The sequence below is a fragment of the Myzus persicae genome, unplaced genomic scaffold (assembly GCF_001856785.1).
Source record: "Myzus persicae strain clone G006 unplaced genomic scaffold, MPER_G0061.0, whole genome shotgun sequence".
Classification (NCBI taxonomy): Eukaryota; Metazoa; Arthropoda; class Insecta; order Hemiptera; family Aphididae; genus Myzus; species Myzus persicae.
Window position 1 is genome coordinate 386,483 of NW_019101814.1, and position 17,826 is coordinate 404,308.

Consider the following 17,826-nt stretch of genomic DNA (forward strand, 5'->3'; position numbering starts at 1 on the left):
AAAAACTGAAAATGAGAGGCAACTAATAAGAGGCACACTGTTAAAATATCAGTTTAAAAATATTAACTGGCTAACCTAATACAGTTATAATATCATAAAATATACCTACTTAGAAATATTATAGGTCTTCTCTCAAAATCGTTGTTTGTGTACAGTAGTTTTATACCATTAAATTCAAATTTAAGACACCCGTGACAATGACTTAATAGACACCTAATGTACAGCAGAGCGTCACCCCCTTACCCGTTTTTTATTTTTAGTTAATTTCCTAACTTAATTCAGCTAGTTTTAAATATAATAGGTACCTACATTAAATTCAAATCTTAGTTATACAACTCAATGACAATGGTTAGGTTAGAGGAATATATTTCACTTTAGTAATATTGTAAAAACAATCAGGTAAACATAATCATAGGCGCAATTGAAGGGAAATTGTTTTGAAGGGACTTACCCCGTTCAAACATTTATATTTTAATTGAAGTATTAAATGCTGCATTAAGTACCTACCTAATCTACATAATTCAGTAAACGTTTTTTGAAGAAATTATTTTCTTAACTTTAAACCACGATTCATCATTTGTGTGTTTTCTAGATATCGGATCAAGACACAGAACATAATAATATAGACTTAATAATAATATTTCAAATCCGTCATCACAATTTATAATACATAACTAATATAATTTCAATTTTTTTAGGATATAGTCGATACTAATTAAGTAAGTAGTGTTTTTTTTTATACATTTGAAATTTAGAGTCGACGGTCATAATTATTGATATATATATATATATGTAGACGTATCTAAATTTTGTAATTTGTTTTAGTAAAAATATTTTTCATTTAAGTTATAGGTAGGTGTATTATTATATATTAAATTTAGGAAAGTGGGTGAGAAAAACAATGATAAATATATTATGTTACCTACATTATATAGGTAACATAAAGTAATACCTATATTTTAAAGGTATTTGCCTAAAGCAGCGTTTCTCTAACACTAGAGTCCCAAGTTCCAAGAAAGTCACTTGGGGATTTCCCAAAACTTGTGCTTTTTTCAAAATTTTAAATTTTATCACACTATTATAACTTTTATTGAAAATAATACTTACATAAAACTACGCTTCATAAATATATGGAAACAAAATAGTGATTTAAATTGTCATTCTGTAAGCTAAACTTAAAAAGCTAAAAAGCTAAAAAAAAAGTTGGAGTTCTATGATAAGAGTGCACATAAAAAAGTGTGCCACGGTTAAAAAAGTTTAATAAATACTGGTTAAGCAGGTAACCTGGCCTAGAGGGTATAGGAGCATATACAGCAACCCACATGGTCTGTCTCTTTTAAATGTGTAAATTCTCTCCAACTCAAAAACTGATATTGCGCCTATGAGCATATTATATAATTGGATAGAGCCCTAAACCTCTAAAGTGTACAATAAGAAATAACTACATAAGAAAACTTTTAAAAGTAGCACTAAAATCACAGACTTGTAACTCAGGTGGTAAATAAAACCCCGCTGTGTCATTAATTTTTCAATGTTCCAGAATATATTATTTGGTGACCTTTAACTTATAAAGATATAACCTAATGTTCTGAATGTTGACTTAACTTAATTAACTTCAGTTATTTATTTTCATTAACATTCTCACCATGGTTATAAAAGTATAATAATGTATTAGTTGATAAAAATGTGCTATTCGAAGCCATCAATAGTGGAAACACTAAATAAAGTTTAAAATGTTTAAAAAAAACCGAAGCACTCTTGATTTCTCAATAAACAGTATAGGTAACGTACTCTTTTGTAGCAAAATTGGTCCATATTTTCACCATACAATTTGATACGTTGAAATCATTTCCCGGTAAGTCTGACCGATCGGATGTAGAAAAGAAGCTTGTTACTTCGTCAGCGTACGTTACACCTAATTTTGTTGGAAATGGATATGGCCTATATAAAGAATTGAATAAAAATGCATTCGAATAATAATAAATGTAATAGTAAACTGATTGTGATAGCTTGGTGGCCATTTGAAAAATACCGTGTAAAAATAGACCACCGGTAATCATCTATAAACATTTAAAATTGATTGATTTCCTAAAGCTTTGTGTCAAAAACAAGGAAATAATTATGACAAGGCACTTGTTTGTATAAACATAATTATATATTATACACATTGAATATATTCAATTTTTACTTTTATAGCACTCAAAGGATCTTCCAATTTCCCATTAGAAAAATATCGTGTATTTATCTCGTCACCAATAAATGGAATATCTGAAAATTTTACAGTATATCTATACTGTAAAAACGATGACGTGTAATGATTGAAATCTTCTAAAAACTCTGTGTACACAAGATGAGTCGCGTTGTTCATTCCTATTCAAAAATAAAAAAGAACTACAATTTGTTTATTCCTATAATATAAATACATTTGAATTCTCACTAATTTAATCACTAATTTATGTTGACAACTTAAAATAAAATTCTTAATTATCATTAGTTTTGCTCAACATGTTAGATTTAAACATATATTATTACCCACGAGAAGCAAAAATTCCAACATCTCTAGAATTCATTCCCATTAATACAAGAACTTTTGTTATTTGTTTAAAGCAAAGTAAAGGATAATCACACAATAATGATTCTTTTGAACAATTACATTTTTCAGCAACAGGCATTACACTTATAATCGGGTAATTTCTCCACTCCCGATAAGATAAATGAAAATATTTAGAAAACCTTTAAAATTTTTCTAATGGGCGCAATTATATGACACATTTTTTTTAAATATTATATTTTATTGTTTAAATAAATTCATAAGAAAAATCCAATCAAAATGGACTGTTACTATAATTTGTAATACACCTGCAAGTATTTAATTAGGAAAATCGAATGTACATTATTTTTTTTTTTTTTTTGTTACAATAAAATGATCCCACCGATAAAATATGTTTTGTTACTTTCTGATTACGTCTTAATTGAACCAACAAACATAATACATAGTCCATATATATTTTATATTACGTGGCCCAGAACAAGGTACCTGTATTCGGTTTTTCTTTTTACAAGTAAAAAAAAAATTACTTACAAATAAAATGTTATATACATTCACCAAAAATTTAGCAGGGACTTCTTTTAAACATTTAATCATTTGTTTTAGCTCTTCGGGACATCCAGCAATAGTTGAAATGGCAGATGCCCTTCGTTTCGTCCATCCTGGTGTAGATACACCCCAAAGGTTTAATGGTGATCCACTTTTAATTTTCCGCTCCAAATACAAAACAGAATAATAAGTAAAGTAAATATACCACATAGTTGTATATTTAGCTGGAATTAAGAAATATTAATTAAATATAATACCTATAAAAATTAATATCGGAAAAATGCAAAATGTACATTTCTTTTAAATTAATATTTTTTGATAATTTAGTATTTTTTTAAGACTATGATTAATATTTTACAATACATTTGATAATAAAACTAAAACCGTTGAATTATAAATGGTCAATCATTAATTGTTTCTTAAAGCTATATAAATAAAAAATAAATAAATAAATAAATGGTAAATTCTATTAATAACAATTTAGTAATAATTATCTATAGGTACTTTTGTTTAAAATTCTATATAAATACAGACAAATATTTGAATGATGCTCTGACTGATATTTGTTTTCCATATATCAAAGAAAAGCCGTAGTTAACTAAAATGCGCAATCAACTTCTATAAAATTCGGTGGTACCTGTGTAAATGAAAAACATATAATAAGAATTTATATTCCAATACTAAATCCTGTCTACCTGTCCAATTATATTTAATTAACATCTGTAATCTTCAAGCTATATGCATGTCACCCTCTACATCCAACAAACGCTATCTGAGTTCACAATAATAATGTTCTTGAGGCTTACTTCGTAAACACTATTTAAATAAATAAATAATATAGTTATAATATATTTTACAATTTACATAGATACTTGATTATCGTTGGTTTATGCACGAGTGACCAGGAGCGGATCAAGGGGGGCCGATTGGCTCAGGACCTTCCCCCGGACACATTATTTCCCAAATTTTTCAAATAATTCTACAGAACCTGACATAACTATATTTTAAATTACATTTACGTCTGATAATATTATATTATACTATACGTATCATTCTGGGGTGCACAAACTTAGATAGTACTATCTTAGTTCGAGGTGGACAGTGATTTCAGTATTGTAATTTTACATTACCAACAATTGTGACCCCTCCCCTCAAATCTTTGATCTGGATACGTGCCTGTGAGTGACCATAAATTCGTGTTATATAATATATAATATAAGATTATAATCCTCAACAATGATAATGTAACACGAATAACTGCAGATTGGCCAAAGTATCAAAATATTTAATAAGTCAATATTAGTGATAAATAATATTATTAAAATTAAGTATTTATAAAAGATAATTCAAAATACAAAGAGCGGACATACTTCCAAATAAAAAGTCAATAACTCTCACATCAACGAACTCTCTAGAATATAAAACCAAACAAAGATATAAAAATTGATCAACAACCAAGTTGAAAATAAACGGCAAAACGAATGGCTAAAAATGAACACTATATTAAACGAAATAAAAAGAACAACAGAAAAATGAAATAACTCAATGTCCCACAAAATAAGTGACTAAATTGTATTAAATCATCTCAGAATAGGTCGTACACACTACATACACGGCCATCTAATGAAAAAAGGACCGCCAAGGGTATGTCTTACATGTGGATATTCAACCTCAATCAAACACATCATTACTGAATAAAAGAGACACGCAAAAGGTCCAACAAAAATACAATCTACCTGAGCACCTTCATGACGCACTGGGCCCCGACAAAGAATCAATCAAAAATGTATTTTTATTTAAAAAAAAAAATATTGGATTGTACTATTTAATTTAAATTATTTAAGTACCTATACTATGTAAGACGAGCCAATTGTCACGTCATCAAGGCTTCCTTCTTTAATAATATTATTTGTTGTAAAGGGGTTGGAGAACTTGTTATACACAGGTAAATATATCAGTGAAGGTTTTCAGAGTCTTGTTAATTATATTTTAACCATAGCTCTATAGAGCTTCAGGAAAAATGGATCATATACCAAGGTCTAGTTTATATGTTTTGCTATTTTTTTCTTTATGAACTCGAATATTTTTTATGTGTTTGATGTCTTAAATCGGGACGTATGGTCACGTTATGTATACCTCTTATAGGCACTCTCTGTTTTTAGGGATTTGTTTTATGTTTTGAATAAAAGTGTTTCCGACCAGTAAAATTATCTGCTTTGTTTGAGTAGCCACACAATTCTACCGTACTAACTCCTTGAATCTCAATCTGTAACCGATTAATTTATGATCGTTTATGGTCGTTTAGGGTTGAAAGTCTCAACTGCAAGTGTAGTGTTTCCATATTGTTTATTAAATCAAATAAAAACACATTGGTTAACTATACAATTCACTTTATTATAAGCACTTAATACAAAAATACATGTTGTTCCTTTAGCATAAGCCACAATAACATAGTACACACAAAATTGTGTATATTAGTATAACATTAATGCAATAGCTTAATAACCTAAAATTGACTAACCGTTTGGAGTACATATATAGGTAGCGCAGTTGTACTAACTTATACACTACAGTAAGATAGCAATACCGACTTATTGAGAGCCAAATTGTAGGTAACCGGTTAATTTATGGTCTCTTGGTGACTAAGTATCTATAGAGGTATATATCACCGAAAGATGAGTATAAGGCCATTATACAGTAATAACATCATAAAATATTATAAAAACAATTAGGTTGATAATATAATTTTTTGTTTAAATAATTTGTACGAATAAATTAAGGTAAATATTAAAAATCCAAACACCTGATCCTTATGTAGAGTGGCTTGAGTAATACGCTACGTCGCTACATAAATATAAATGAATCAGTAAATTGCGTAAGTGTGGTTACTTCAGTTATACGTTAAGATAAGATTTATTTTAATTACAAAAAAACAAATAGTATAAAGATAAGCACTCGTGTGAATTGTGCCCAAAATCATAACTAGAGAAGGTACACCCACCTTATTTATTAATAGCTCAAATGCATTAATTGGTTAATTAATTAATTAATTAAATGGTTTTCTACTGACATAATAATGTGTACATGTATAGATCAATCTTTCAAACTTAGTTTTTCGTCTCATCATTCATTGAATAAAAAAAAAATGTCATCATCTGCCCTTATAACGAACCATATTATATTGATATTTGGTAAATAATGAAGATAATTTTAAATAAACATTTTTTTATAACATTATATCCCTGTCAATTGGATTTTGTTTTACATTTTTACCTCATAGAATAAAAATACAATGTATTAATAATCTAGAATAAGTTAAAACATTTTCATGAGTTTATATACATTTTATTACAATCAATGTTGTTCGTGTATACATTTGTATATGAATATTTTTAAATCAAAGTTCAGTTATTAAAACTTTTCCCGACTTTTTAACTGCAGATAATAATGGTAAACGCTTCCAAAATTGGTACTCGCGAAGGAATGGTCTCTTGGATATGATGGGTTTACTTGAATTAATCAACACATATTTCATACTTTTTAAATCCATCAACGGCCATTCTTTTCCATTGTCAGTTCCATCAATCGTGAGTTTGCTAAATAGCAAAAACAAAATTTTTTAACGATGTTAATTATTAACAATAAACATTACGCACTCAGTGATAGCGAAACTAGTCCATATGTCGATCATAAGTTTAGATACATTGAGATCCTCCCCTTTCAATTCGGCCTGGCCATCCATAAAGAAAAGACTTCTCAAATCGTCTCCATGCCCTACTCCTAATTTGGTGGGGCATGGGCCGAAATATGAATTAAATGACACTTCGTTTACATGGTCATAAATGTAATAATGAACCGGTGATGATAGTTTGATTGCCATATCAAATATTCCCGGTAAAAAAATTCCACCACTAACCATCTGAAAAAAAACATAAAATGGATTACACGTTTAATTAGGTAATGTATTTTTCAATAACATGTTATTGTGTGTACTCAATTTAAATTTAATACATTATTAAGTAATTCAGTCTACTAACTTTAACAGTTTCTAAAGGATCGTCCATATTTCCTTTACTAAAGTAACGATTATGTATCTTTTTACTAATTTTCGGAAGATCGGACATCTTTGCAGTGTACTTATAAATAAGTAAAGATGAAATATAATGATCAAAATTATTCTTTAATTCAATGTCAACCTCACAATTTTCATTATAAACACCTAAAACAAAATATGCAAATAAATATGTTTTTTTATTATTTTTTCACCATTACCAAAATAATATTTTTTATTTAAAATCTTATATACAAACAAAATTACAAAATCACTAAATTCAACATAAACATGTTTGTACTACGTATAAGAACTTATTTAATTTGTTTAACCAATTAATATGTCAAGTCAACAAATCTAAAGGTTTTATAACATGGTCCGAAGTTAAAAGGTACATTTAACACTTACACTAACACACACTATGTTTATAAAACTAAACTATATGTATTTCCTTGCATTTAATTTAACTTATTTTGCTGATATTAATTTCTAACAGATAATTAACAATAAGACTACTTACTTAAAAAGTTGAAATATGTAATGCCACTTAAATTTTTTTATTTTCATTGACATTTTTTTTTTCGTGGGGTGTAAATCATAGTTAAAAATAATGTTATCATTTTAAAGTTCATTAAGCATACAAAATAAGAATAACTCACGAGCAGCAAAAATACCACCTTCTCCGGAGGTCATGCCCATTAAAATTGGAACATTGGATTCCTGTTTAAAGTCAATCAATGGATAATTACATAAAAACCCTGTTTTATTTTCACAGTTTTCGACAACAGGCATGAACGTGATTGCCGGGAACACTTTCCATTCCTATAAAAACCATGCATGTATTGGTATGAATATGATTGTACGCATATTTATATAAAATATATATTTCAATATTTATAAACGTATTAGTAACTGAAACAATCGATTACTCTCCTAAATTGTGTGTATTATAGGCAATATAGCACATTAATTTGTGTAAACTGTAAAGATGATATTCCTTTTTTTCCCCTCATTTTATAGAACCAAAGCAATAAATTCAAACCTATATATGTAAATAAAAGAAAAATGTCATATGTAAGTACTCACAAAAAAATTGTAGTGAAGATTCACTAATAGTTCTGCGGGCATATTCCTCAAACAATTAGCCAACTGTTTTGGGTCTTCAGGACATCCAGAAATAGTAGAAAATGATGAGGCTCTACGTTTAGCCAATCCTGGTGGAGATACACCCCATCGGCACAATGGAGTCCCACTTTCCAGTATTGCTTTATGAAATAATCCTAAAAATACATTCAAAACAATAGGTAATTAATAGTACCTACCCAATTAAAATTTGAATTATGTGACCAAATTATGCGTTAACCTTTGCTTAGTGGTGATAATAAATGTAAACCAACACTGACTCCTCCAGCACTTTCCCCAAATATGGTTACTTTATTCGGATCTCCTCCAAACTTTTCAATATTATTTTTTACCCATTTCAATGCTAAAACTTGGTCTTTCATACCATAATTGCCAGGTAAAATTTCATCTTCGGTACTCAAAAACCCTTAATATTAAAAATATAATAGTTGTATTACTATTCTTGATATTAAACATAAGTAATAATAAATAGGAGTAAGAAGTATAAGTTTCGGACTATAATTCGGGGTATCCGAAGTGGATAAACCAATGAAGGCCCAAATTTGCTTTTTTTGCACATCGCCTAGATCTTATTGAGACATGGGTGCTATCAGAACTCAGGGACTGGCAAGATGTCCAAAAATCAATATCACAATACTAGATACTCAATACTTGAAATAAAATTAGTCACAGGTTTTTCAAAAATGCTGTTTATGTACAATTAGGTATATGTATATTAAAGAGTTAATATAAACCGCAAATTGAATAGTTTAATAAAAATATTCTATGCAATTAATTATTATTCATGTGTAAATTTTTAATACTATTAATACTACTAATTATTAAACGTGTAGTGAGAGTGTATCAAGTAATATAGTGATAGTGATCAGTATAATTTCTGTGTAGCCTGCAGTGTTTGTATAAAAAATACTTATCGTACGTATCCATAGTATCTACTAACCTTATCATGTTCATTACATACTTTAACGCCATCGAAAGGTAGACTATACAATGTATACTATACATGTACGATGCACTAATGCAGTAATGCATTATGTAGTATGTCGTACAGATTACGGATATCTAATATAGCTAAATAGCAATAAAGTTACCTTCAGTAAAGATGTAAAGTCCCTTTCACAATGCATGTGTGGTGTTCACAGTCCACAGATATAACTAAATATGGCTAATGGGTTGAAAAATAATTTCTTTAAAGTTGTGGGCTACAGTTTTTGAAAAATCATCTGTGGACTGTAACTGCGTATTTGTATTTGTATTAGCAAAATAAAATTAATAATGGTAGTACAAATCAGAATTGTTGATAATTTGAAATTAATTAATACTGCAATTAAATTATGGTATACATTAATTTAAATCTAAATACAGATGTTATACTAAAACATAGTCGAACAGTCGTGGTTGGTATATACTATTACTAGGTAGGCGAGTGAAAATAATTGTAAACAATTAATTTTTATAAATATCGCATTAATGTATCGAGTATTTTTCGATTAAATTATCTTATGAAACACTCGATACATTGTATATTAATAGAAAATGTATCGAGTTACAAGATATTTGATACTTCATATAATTATATCGAGATATAAGATACAAGATACAATTGTACCTACAAAACTTGTATTGAAGATACTGCCCAACCCTGCCAGCACTTAATGTAAAATAGAATGTTATAATTACTCCGATTACCTGGAGAATACCGAGGAACTCCTCTCGGAAAAAATATCGATGAGGTGACGGTTTGAGATAACAGTGGAAAATTAGAGGCTGGCGTTTAACAGGATGCTAATAGCTGGAGTGGAAGTGCTACAAATCGGGAGAGGCAAACTCAAGAAAGATGGTGATGGACATCGGACAATGCTCTCCTACTAGAGAGCTTGCCCTAGTAGTTTAATATGTTCTTAAAAAGCCAATTGTATAGGGTGTTTAGAGGCACTTGAATGTATATCTTTCTCTGTAAATCTATGTATATAATTGTCGAATAAACCATACGGTTCAAGGTGGCAGTATAATGACAAATAGTTCACACCCGTCAAAAAAAAAGCAAGTTATCTTTGAGTATATCAATAGCTTACCTAGAGGTCCAACTCTATAATTGAATGAAGCAACAACGACATCCTTGTCCAGCAAATAGTGAGGGCCATATAAACTCAAACCTCCATGTCCTGCACTAAAACCTCCACCTGGGATCCAAACCATAACTGGTAGCAATTCCTTTTGATCATTATTATGGACCTATAAATTATAATAATAAAACGAAATCACACAAAATAGATTTTACGCACAGCAATATTTTCAGAATGTTTTTTTTTCAAATTAATCCAATTACCTTAGGAGTGTATACATTTATGTATAAACAATCCTCAGCACCTAAAAGCTTATCATATGTTTCATACAAGAACAAATTCTTTTGAATGCACATTGGTTTTTCCTCGGTTGCATCTAAAATACCACTCCATGAATCAGCTTCTACTGGATCCTTAAAAAAAGAAAATCACACTTATTATAATTAACTATGAAGTGAACTCAAAATAAATTTAAAATTGTGTGACGTAGATGTTCGCTTTAAATACTTGTAATCTAAGGTCTCCAGTCGGTGATTTGGCATAGGGAATTCCATGGAATGCTATAAATTCCCGTCCATTTCTTGAATTTAAAATACTGCCTTTTATCTTTCCTTGACTTAAATTCAAAATATTATCCGTACCATATACGAGTCCGACCAGTAGCATAAGAATACCAAATATTTCCATTGTAATTGATAATTGATATACAAATAATAAAAATTACAAAATCAAACAAAGCTGCAAAATTAAAATAAATTATTGTTACTTTCATAAGGCATTTTTGATAAATCTTGAATTTATAAAATTAAAATACTATACAACAACTAAACTAACAAAAACTATTTAAATATTATCTATGTTGTACAAACATTTAATATTTTAGCATAATATTCGATATTATTCTTATTCTGAAAGTATGAAAACGAAAATATAAAATGGTATATTATTTTATATTTAAAGAAAATTCCTGTACAATATTATGTTGTTACATTGCACAGCGCACACGATATAATAAGCTATTTGGTTATTCAGAAACAAAATAAATTAAATAACAAATAATTTTGACTCATGCAAAAACGTGGAAATAAAATGTTACCTCATAGAAATACGACATAAATAGGTCTAGGTACTAAGTAAAAAAAAAATAGGTTATGTAATGGCGAAGATTATAAACACGATTATTGCCTATAATTGTTTACTCTCTACTGTAAAGTGTAAATTGTTTGCAATAATAAATAGCTATTGTATATTATAGGTATAAAACTATAAAAAAAACATTTAAGATTACAATAATTTCTAACGTTGCCCTACGAATTAAATAATACATATTAAAAAATATTGAAATAGTATCTTACCTAATTATTACTCATGATTTGCCGTTTGACCTACGTATTTCATATGTTTGTTCTCTGTATTTCGGCTATGATATTATCTTACTTTGTTTTTAAAGCCAAGCTGCAGTTTAACTTGATTAAATTACGAATATGAGATAAAGTGTATGAATATAGTATAAAACATGTTATAAGTTGAAATACATATGAAACTTCAAAGCATTTTTAATTAATAGAATCCATGTTCAAGTCTCTACGGAAACAAAAATTTAAATGAATATAACGTTAATTATTCAAATATTGAGTGAATAGTGGAAGAGCACTCTGAATGGTATGGCAGAGTGGATATCAATTGAACCATTTACAATTGCTGACAATAAATTTTAGTCTGCTATATCACAACAGCTGGTTAGAGTAGGAATGTTGAGTATCTATTTGTCTTATATTAGTACAGCCACGTGGTTGCTGAATGTTAATTTTGAAAGAGATGAAGTTCAGAAACTAATTTTGAACACGTCAAGAGCCAAGACGTATCTGGTCTTTGGCTAAATACGGATGCGAAACTTTTGAACCATAGTCTAACAAAGTGTGCATAAGGAAAATACATAAAAAATGTAATGATCTTTGCCGCTTTAATTATTATTGTTTAATAATTGCATATAATAATTCCAACGACCTATTTAAGCGCTCTGTTAAACGAAATATATGGTATAACTAAGATTTTCTGAGAATGTAATACTTAAATCCTTGATACAGTTGACAGGTCGTTATTCTAGAACCATTTCGAAAACAACAAGACATAATGTGAGCGCGTACCGGAGAAAGAATATAACGTTACACTTAGCTAGGTTTAGAGATAGTTCTAAATATGAAACTTATTCAAAGAAAATAATGTATTCACTCAAAAACAGAATCCGTTTCAAATGATAAATGATCTGCAAATGATAAAACTTTGACTTGAGTGAGTCAACGGAAAATTGAATTTACGAAAATTGAGAAAAGCAGACGGCTCGGATGACAACCTAGAGGTACGCCACAGCCAGAGGTAGCTTTAAATAGTTTAGAAGAGGAACCTAAGACAGAGACAAATTGTTTCCTTCCTGGTACATACGATTTGAGCCACGTCAGGAGGTAGATAGAAACACCCAATTGTCATAGCTCATGTATTGATTACACGAGACTGACTGTGTAGAAAGCTTTTCTGAAATCGGTAGTGATTTTTTCAAAGCTGTCAGCAATGTACGTCGTAAGAACAATGCTACTAATTATTGTTGATTTGCAGGGACGGAATTTGTGTCGCTATCAATTAATATATGATTAAAATATATTTTTTAAATAAAATTGATTGTTCTATTATTGATTAATAGTTGTTCTATAATTATAAATAATGAAAATTTTAGTGCGGTCTTAGGATTTTGTAAATGTGTTCAATTTAGGATCATAGGCAGAAAAAGAGGAGAGCTTAGCTACCCATGAAATTCTTATTGACTTCCGTCCATGTATAGGATAGGTTTTATTTTAATAACATAATATGGACAGTTTTGTATTTTTTCGATTTTCAACGCTTCAGTATAAATACATATTTTACAAAATCCTATGTTTTCAATGTGTGTTTTAAAGACAATACTTCTAAATTATACAGCCCAAAATACATAGGTATAAATATATACATAACTGCTTAATAAATTAAAATATTAAAATAGGAATATGTATATACATTGCACAGTAATAATATTATAAAATCAATATGGTTGGTAATATATATTCTTTTATAATTAATTTTTATGACTAAATTAAAATAATAAAGATCTAATCATTTGCTTCATTTATATGGCTTTAAATCTACAGTGAGTAAAACGCAATAGCCAAAAATAAATATATCTCTAAATTACGTAGTCCACGGTCGAGTGATAATCACTTCAGCAAATACACTAAGATAAGATTTTATTTAACTACTAAACACCAAGCATAAAGAGTTGTAGTCAAAATCATAATTAGGGTGAAAAGACAAAATACTTTATATGGTATGTACTTATGATTTATTTTATATTATTTATTTATTATATGTAAACATTTGTTGATAAATTTTTCGAACATTCTTATTGTCTTAGCATACATTAAATTTACTGTTCATCATCTGTCCTTGTAATTAACCATATGGCACACAGTCATATATATATATATATATATATTAAATATATAATTAAGATTACCTTAAATAATAATTTTTATGTACAATTAAATACCCGACAATTGGGTTTTTTTAAACATTTTTACCCCATATAATAAACACTTGATATTAATAATTTATTATTAATACATTATCACATTTTTATGAATTTATACACGTTGTATTAGATTGTTGTGTATAATCTAACTTGCATATTATTGTTTTTAAATTAAAGTTCAGTTTTCAAAACCTCTCCAGACTTTTTGAATGCAGATAATAATGGTAAATTATTCCAAAATTCGTACTCTTTCATGAATGGTTTCTTGGATATGACAGGTTTACTTGAACTAATCAGTAGGTATTTCATACTTTTAGAATCCATCAATGGCCATTCATTTCCATTGTCCGTTCCATCAACCGTGACTTTGCTAAACATCATTAAAAAACATTATTTTTCACTAACGTTAATTATTAACAATAACCATTATACGTACTCAGTGGTAGCGAAGTTAGTCCATATTTCGATCATAAGTTTAGATACATTGAGATCCTCCCCATTCAATTCATCCTGTCCCTGGGTATAGAATATACTTATCATTTCGTCACCATGCGTTACACCTAATTTGGTGCGACATGGTCCGAAGTATGTATTAAAGGACATTTTATTTGTATGATTATAAACATAATAATACACCGGTGATGACAGTTTGATTGCCATATCAAATATTCCTTGTAGAAAAATTCCACCGCTGACCATCTGCAATAAAATGGAGCATAATATATTTGGTTTAATGCATTTTCTATAACTTATTAATGTGTGTAAAACATTTTAATTGAACGCATTTTGCTAATATTATTTATGTATTCAAATATAATATTATTTTATTGTTACGTAATACGGTCCACTAACCTTAACAGTGTCTAAAGGATCGTCCATATTTCCTTTAGCAAAGTAACGATTGTATATCTGATTACTAATTAAAGGAAGGTCGGACATCTTCGTCGTATATTTATAAATAAGTAACGATGAAATATAATGATCAAAATTATTTTTTAATTCGAGATCGACTTCACATTCTGCATTATAGACTCCTATAAAAAAAAAATGACCAAACATAAGTAAATTTTTATTATTTTTCACAAATTTCCAAAATAATATTTTTTTGGTTGTAACTTGTAATCTTACAAATAAAAAGGGTTTACTTTAACCACCATCATGAACGTTTAAGAACTAATTTAATTTTGCTTAGCAATAAATAGTTTAAGTTTACTAACCAAAAAGTTTAATTACATAGTTTAAAGTCAGAATAGGTACCTATTCACAACTAAATTGTATTTAATTTTATTTCTTGTGTTTTCATCAACTTATTTCGTTGAATATTAATTTCTAACAAATTAATAAAAATACTTCTTCCTTGAAAAGTTAAAACACGTCATTTCACATAAAATTGTTTTGTTTTCATTTGCAATTTGTTTAGCATAGACCGTGTATGATAATTACTTAAATAATTGTTGACATTTTAAATATTTCCAAAAATGAAGAATAACTCACGAGCAGCAAAAAGACCACCTTCTCCAGAATTCATACCCATTAAGATCGGAACATTGGATTCTTGTTTAAAGTTAATCAATGGATAATTACATAAAAACCCTGTTTTATTTTCACAGTTTTCGACAACAGGCATGAACGTGATCGCCGGGAACACTTTCCATTCCTATAAAAATATCAAGCATTAGTATAAACATTTTATATGCATCTCATATACCTATATTTATATATTTCTATATGTTATAGTTAACTAAACAATAACTATAACAAACGATTATGTTGTACGTGTTATATTATTATATAACATACCTATAATTTTTAATATAATATAAAAAGATTTTTTTCTAAAATATACAGATTATATTCTTTAAATTTTCCTATTGTATAAAATCAAAACTATGAATACAAATATATTATATTTTTTAATACAGTAAAAAAATATTATAGTTACTTACAAAAAAATTGTAGTGGAGATTCACTAATAATTCTGCGGGCATATTCCTCAAACATTTAGCCAACTGTTTTGGGTCTTCAGGACATCCAGAAATAGTAGAAAATGATGAGGCTCTACGTTTAGCCAATCCTGGTGGAGATACACCCCATCGGCACAATGGAGTCCCACTTTCCAGTATTGCTTTATGAAATAATCCTAAAAATACATTCAAAACAGTGGGTAGCTATTAGTAATTAATAGTATTACTAAATTGCAAATATGTGACCAAATTATGCGTTCACCTTTGCTTAGTGGTGATAATAAATGTAAACCAACACTAACTCCGCCAGCACTTTCACCAAATATGGTTACTTTATTCGGATCTCCTCCAAACTTTTCAATATTATTTTTTACCCATTTCAATGCTAAAACTTGGTCTTTCATACCATAATTGCCAGGTAAAATTTCATCTTCGGTGCTCAAAAACCCTTAATACAAAAAATATACTAGCTGTATTACTATTCATGATATCAAACAACAATTACAAGTCTTAATAATAGACGTAAGTACCTAGTTACCTAGTACAAATCATCTAAGCTTAAAGTATTTCAATAATTTACCTAGAGGTCCAACTCTATAGTTGAATGAAGCAACAACGACATCCTTGTCTAGCAAATACTGAGGACCATATAGACTCAGACCTCCATGTCCTGAGCTAAAACCTCCACCTGGGATCCAAACCATAACGGGTAGCAAGTGCTCTGGATTGATCTAAAAATTATAATAAAACGAATCAATATTTTGTTAGTTTGACATTTTGTCTACTTTTCGATGAACTGTTATAATATCATATTTTGGCTTATGCTTGACTAGTTTATAAATTAATAATAAATAATAAAATGTTTATTATTTTGCCAGCACATTTCTTTTAAATTCTATCTTAAAAGTTTAATCAAAATTGTATTTTTTTTTTTAATTACCTTAGGGGTGTATACATTTATATATAGACAGTCCTCTTCACCTAAAAGCTTATCATATGATTCATACATGAACAAATTCTTTTGAATGCACATTGGTTTTTCCTTGGTTGCATCTAAAATACCACTCCATGAATCAGCTTCTACTGGATCCTTAAAAAAAGAAAATCATACTTATTATAATTATCTATGAAGTGAACTCAAAATAAATTTAAAATTGTGTGACGTAGATGTTCGCTTTAAATACTTGTAATCTAAGGTCTCCAGTCGGTGATTTGGCATAGGGAATTCCTTGGAATGCTTTAAATTCCCGTCCATTTCTTGAATTTAAAATACTACCTTTTATCTTTCCTTGACTTAAATTCAAAATATTATCCGTACCATATACGAGTCCGACCAGTAGCATAAGAATACCAAATATTTCCATTGTAATTGATAATTGATATACAAATAATAAAAATTACAAAATCAAACAAAGCTGCAAAATTAAAATAAATGATTGTTACTTTCATAAGGCATTTTTGATAAATCATGAATTTATAAAATTAAAATACTATACAACAACTAAACTAACAAAAACTATTTAAATATTATCTATGTTGTACAAACATTTAATATTTTAGCATAATATTAGATATTATTCTTATTCTGAAAGTATTAAAACGAAAATATAAAATGGTATATTATTTTATATTTAACTTTTTAAGATAACAAAAGTCAAAAGCTAGTCCTAAGCTATTTTATTATTTAGGCACAATATAAATTAAATAATAAATAATTTTGACTGATGCAAAATCGTGAATAAAAAATTTTACCTCAAATATGTCCAGATAGTAAGTCAAAAAAATTAATACGTAAGTCACGGAGAAGATTATAGACACTAATAGTGTCTATAATCGTCCACTGCAAAGACAGCAAAGTGTTTACAATCATAATATACAGCTTATATATAAGTATAAAATATACATTTTAAGATGACAATGTCAAACATATTTGCCCTGTGAAACGG

At 28.4% G+C, this 17,826-nt stretch overlaps 2 protein-coding genes across 2 annotated transcripts; both read right to left on the reverse strand.

Annotated features, from left to right (window-relative positions):
* Positions 1-1,766: 1,766 nt before the first annotated feature.
* LOC111030506 lies at positions 1,767-4,782 on the reverse strand. The gene is made up of 5 exons (XM_022310034.1): positions 4,753-4,782; positions 3,083-3,262; positions 2,537-2,699; positions 2,189-2,370; positions 1,767-2,060 (listed from the first exon to the last, which is right to left on the reverse strand). The coding sequence occupies exons 1-5, from the start codon at positions 4,780-4,782 to the stop codon at positions 1,767-1,769; spliced, it is 849 nt and encodes a 282-aa protein (XP_022165726.1).
* A 1,593-nt stretch (positions 4,783-6,375) lies between these two features.
* Positions 6,376-17,766, reverse strand: LOC111030507. The gene is made up of 19 exons (XM_022310036.1): positions 17,633-17,766; positions 17,065-17,295; positions 16,821-16,970; positions 16,461-16,611; positions 16,143-16,328; positions 15,863-16,056; positions 15,411-15,573; positions 14,769-14,950; positions 14,353-14,615; positions 14,091-14,286; positions 10,865-11,068; positions 10,621-10,770; positions 10,367-10,526; positions 8,512-8,697; positions 8,235-8,428; positions 7,808-7,970; positions 7,135-7,316; positions 6,754-7,016; positions 6,376-6,693 (listed from the first exon to the last, which is right to left on the reverse strand). Exons 2-19 carry the CDS (start codon positions 17,242-17,244, stop codon positions 6,495-6,497), a joined length of 3,366 nt encoding a protein of 1,121 aa, XP_022165728.1. The 5' UTR covers positions 17,245-17,295; positions 17,633-17,766; the 3' UTR covers positions 6,376-6,494.
* Positions 17,767-17,826: the final 60 nt, after the last annotated feature.

What these genes read in the sequence shown, in the direction of transcription:
- LOC111030506 (XM_022310034.1), bottom strand. Translation starts at nt 4,782, where the DNA reads ATGTGTTTGATTGAGGTTGAATATCCACAT. An exon ending in TTGAGGTTGAATATCCACAT is followed by an intron (nt 3,263 to 4,752) that starts GTAAGACATACC and finishes TTGTATTTGGAG; the next exon opens with CGGAAAATTAAAAGTGGATC. An exon ending in ATCCTTTGAGTGCTATAAAA is followed by an intron (nt 2,061 to 2,188) that starts GTAAAAATTGAA and finishes AAATGTTTATAG; the next exon opens with ATGATTACCGGTGGTCTATT.
- LOC111030507 (XM_022310036.1), bottom strand. Translation starts at nt 17,244, where the DNA reads ATGGAAATATTTGGTATTCTTATGCTACTGGTCGGACTCGTATATGGT. An exon ending in AGGTGGTCTTTTTGCTGCTC is followed by an intron (nt 14,951 to 15,410) that starts GTGAGTTATTCT and finishes TTTTTTTTATAG; the next exon opens with GAGTCTATAATGCAGAATGT. An exon ending in ATTATCACCACTAAGCAAAG is followed by an intron (nt 8,429 to 8,511) that starts GTTAACGCATAA and finishes ATGTATTTTTAG; the next exon opens with GATTATTTCATAAAGCAATA.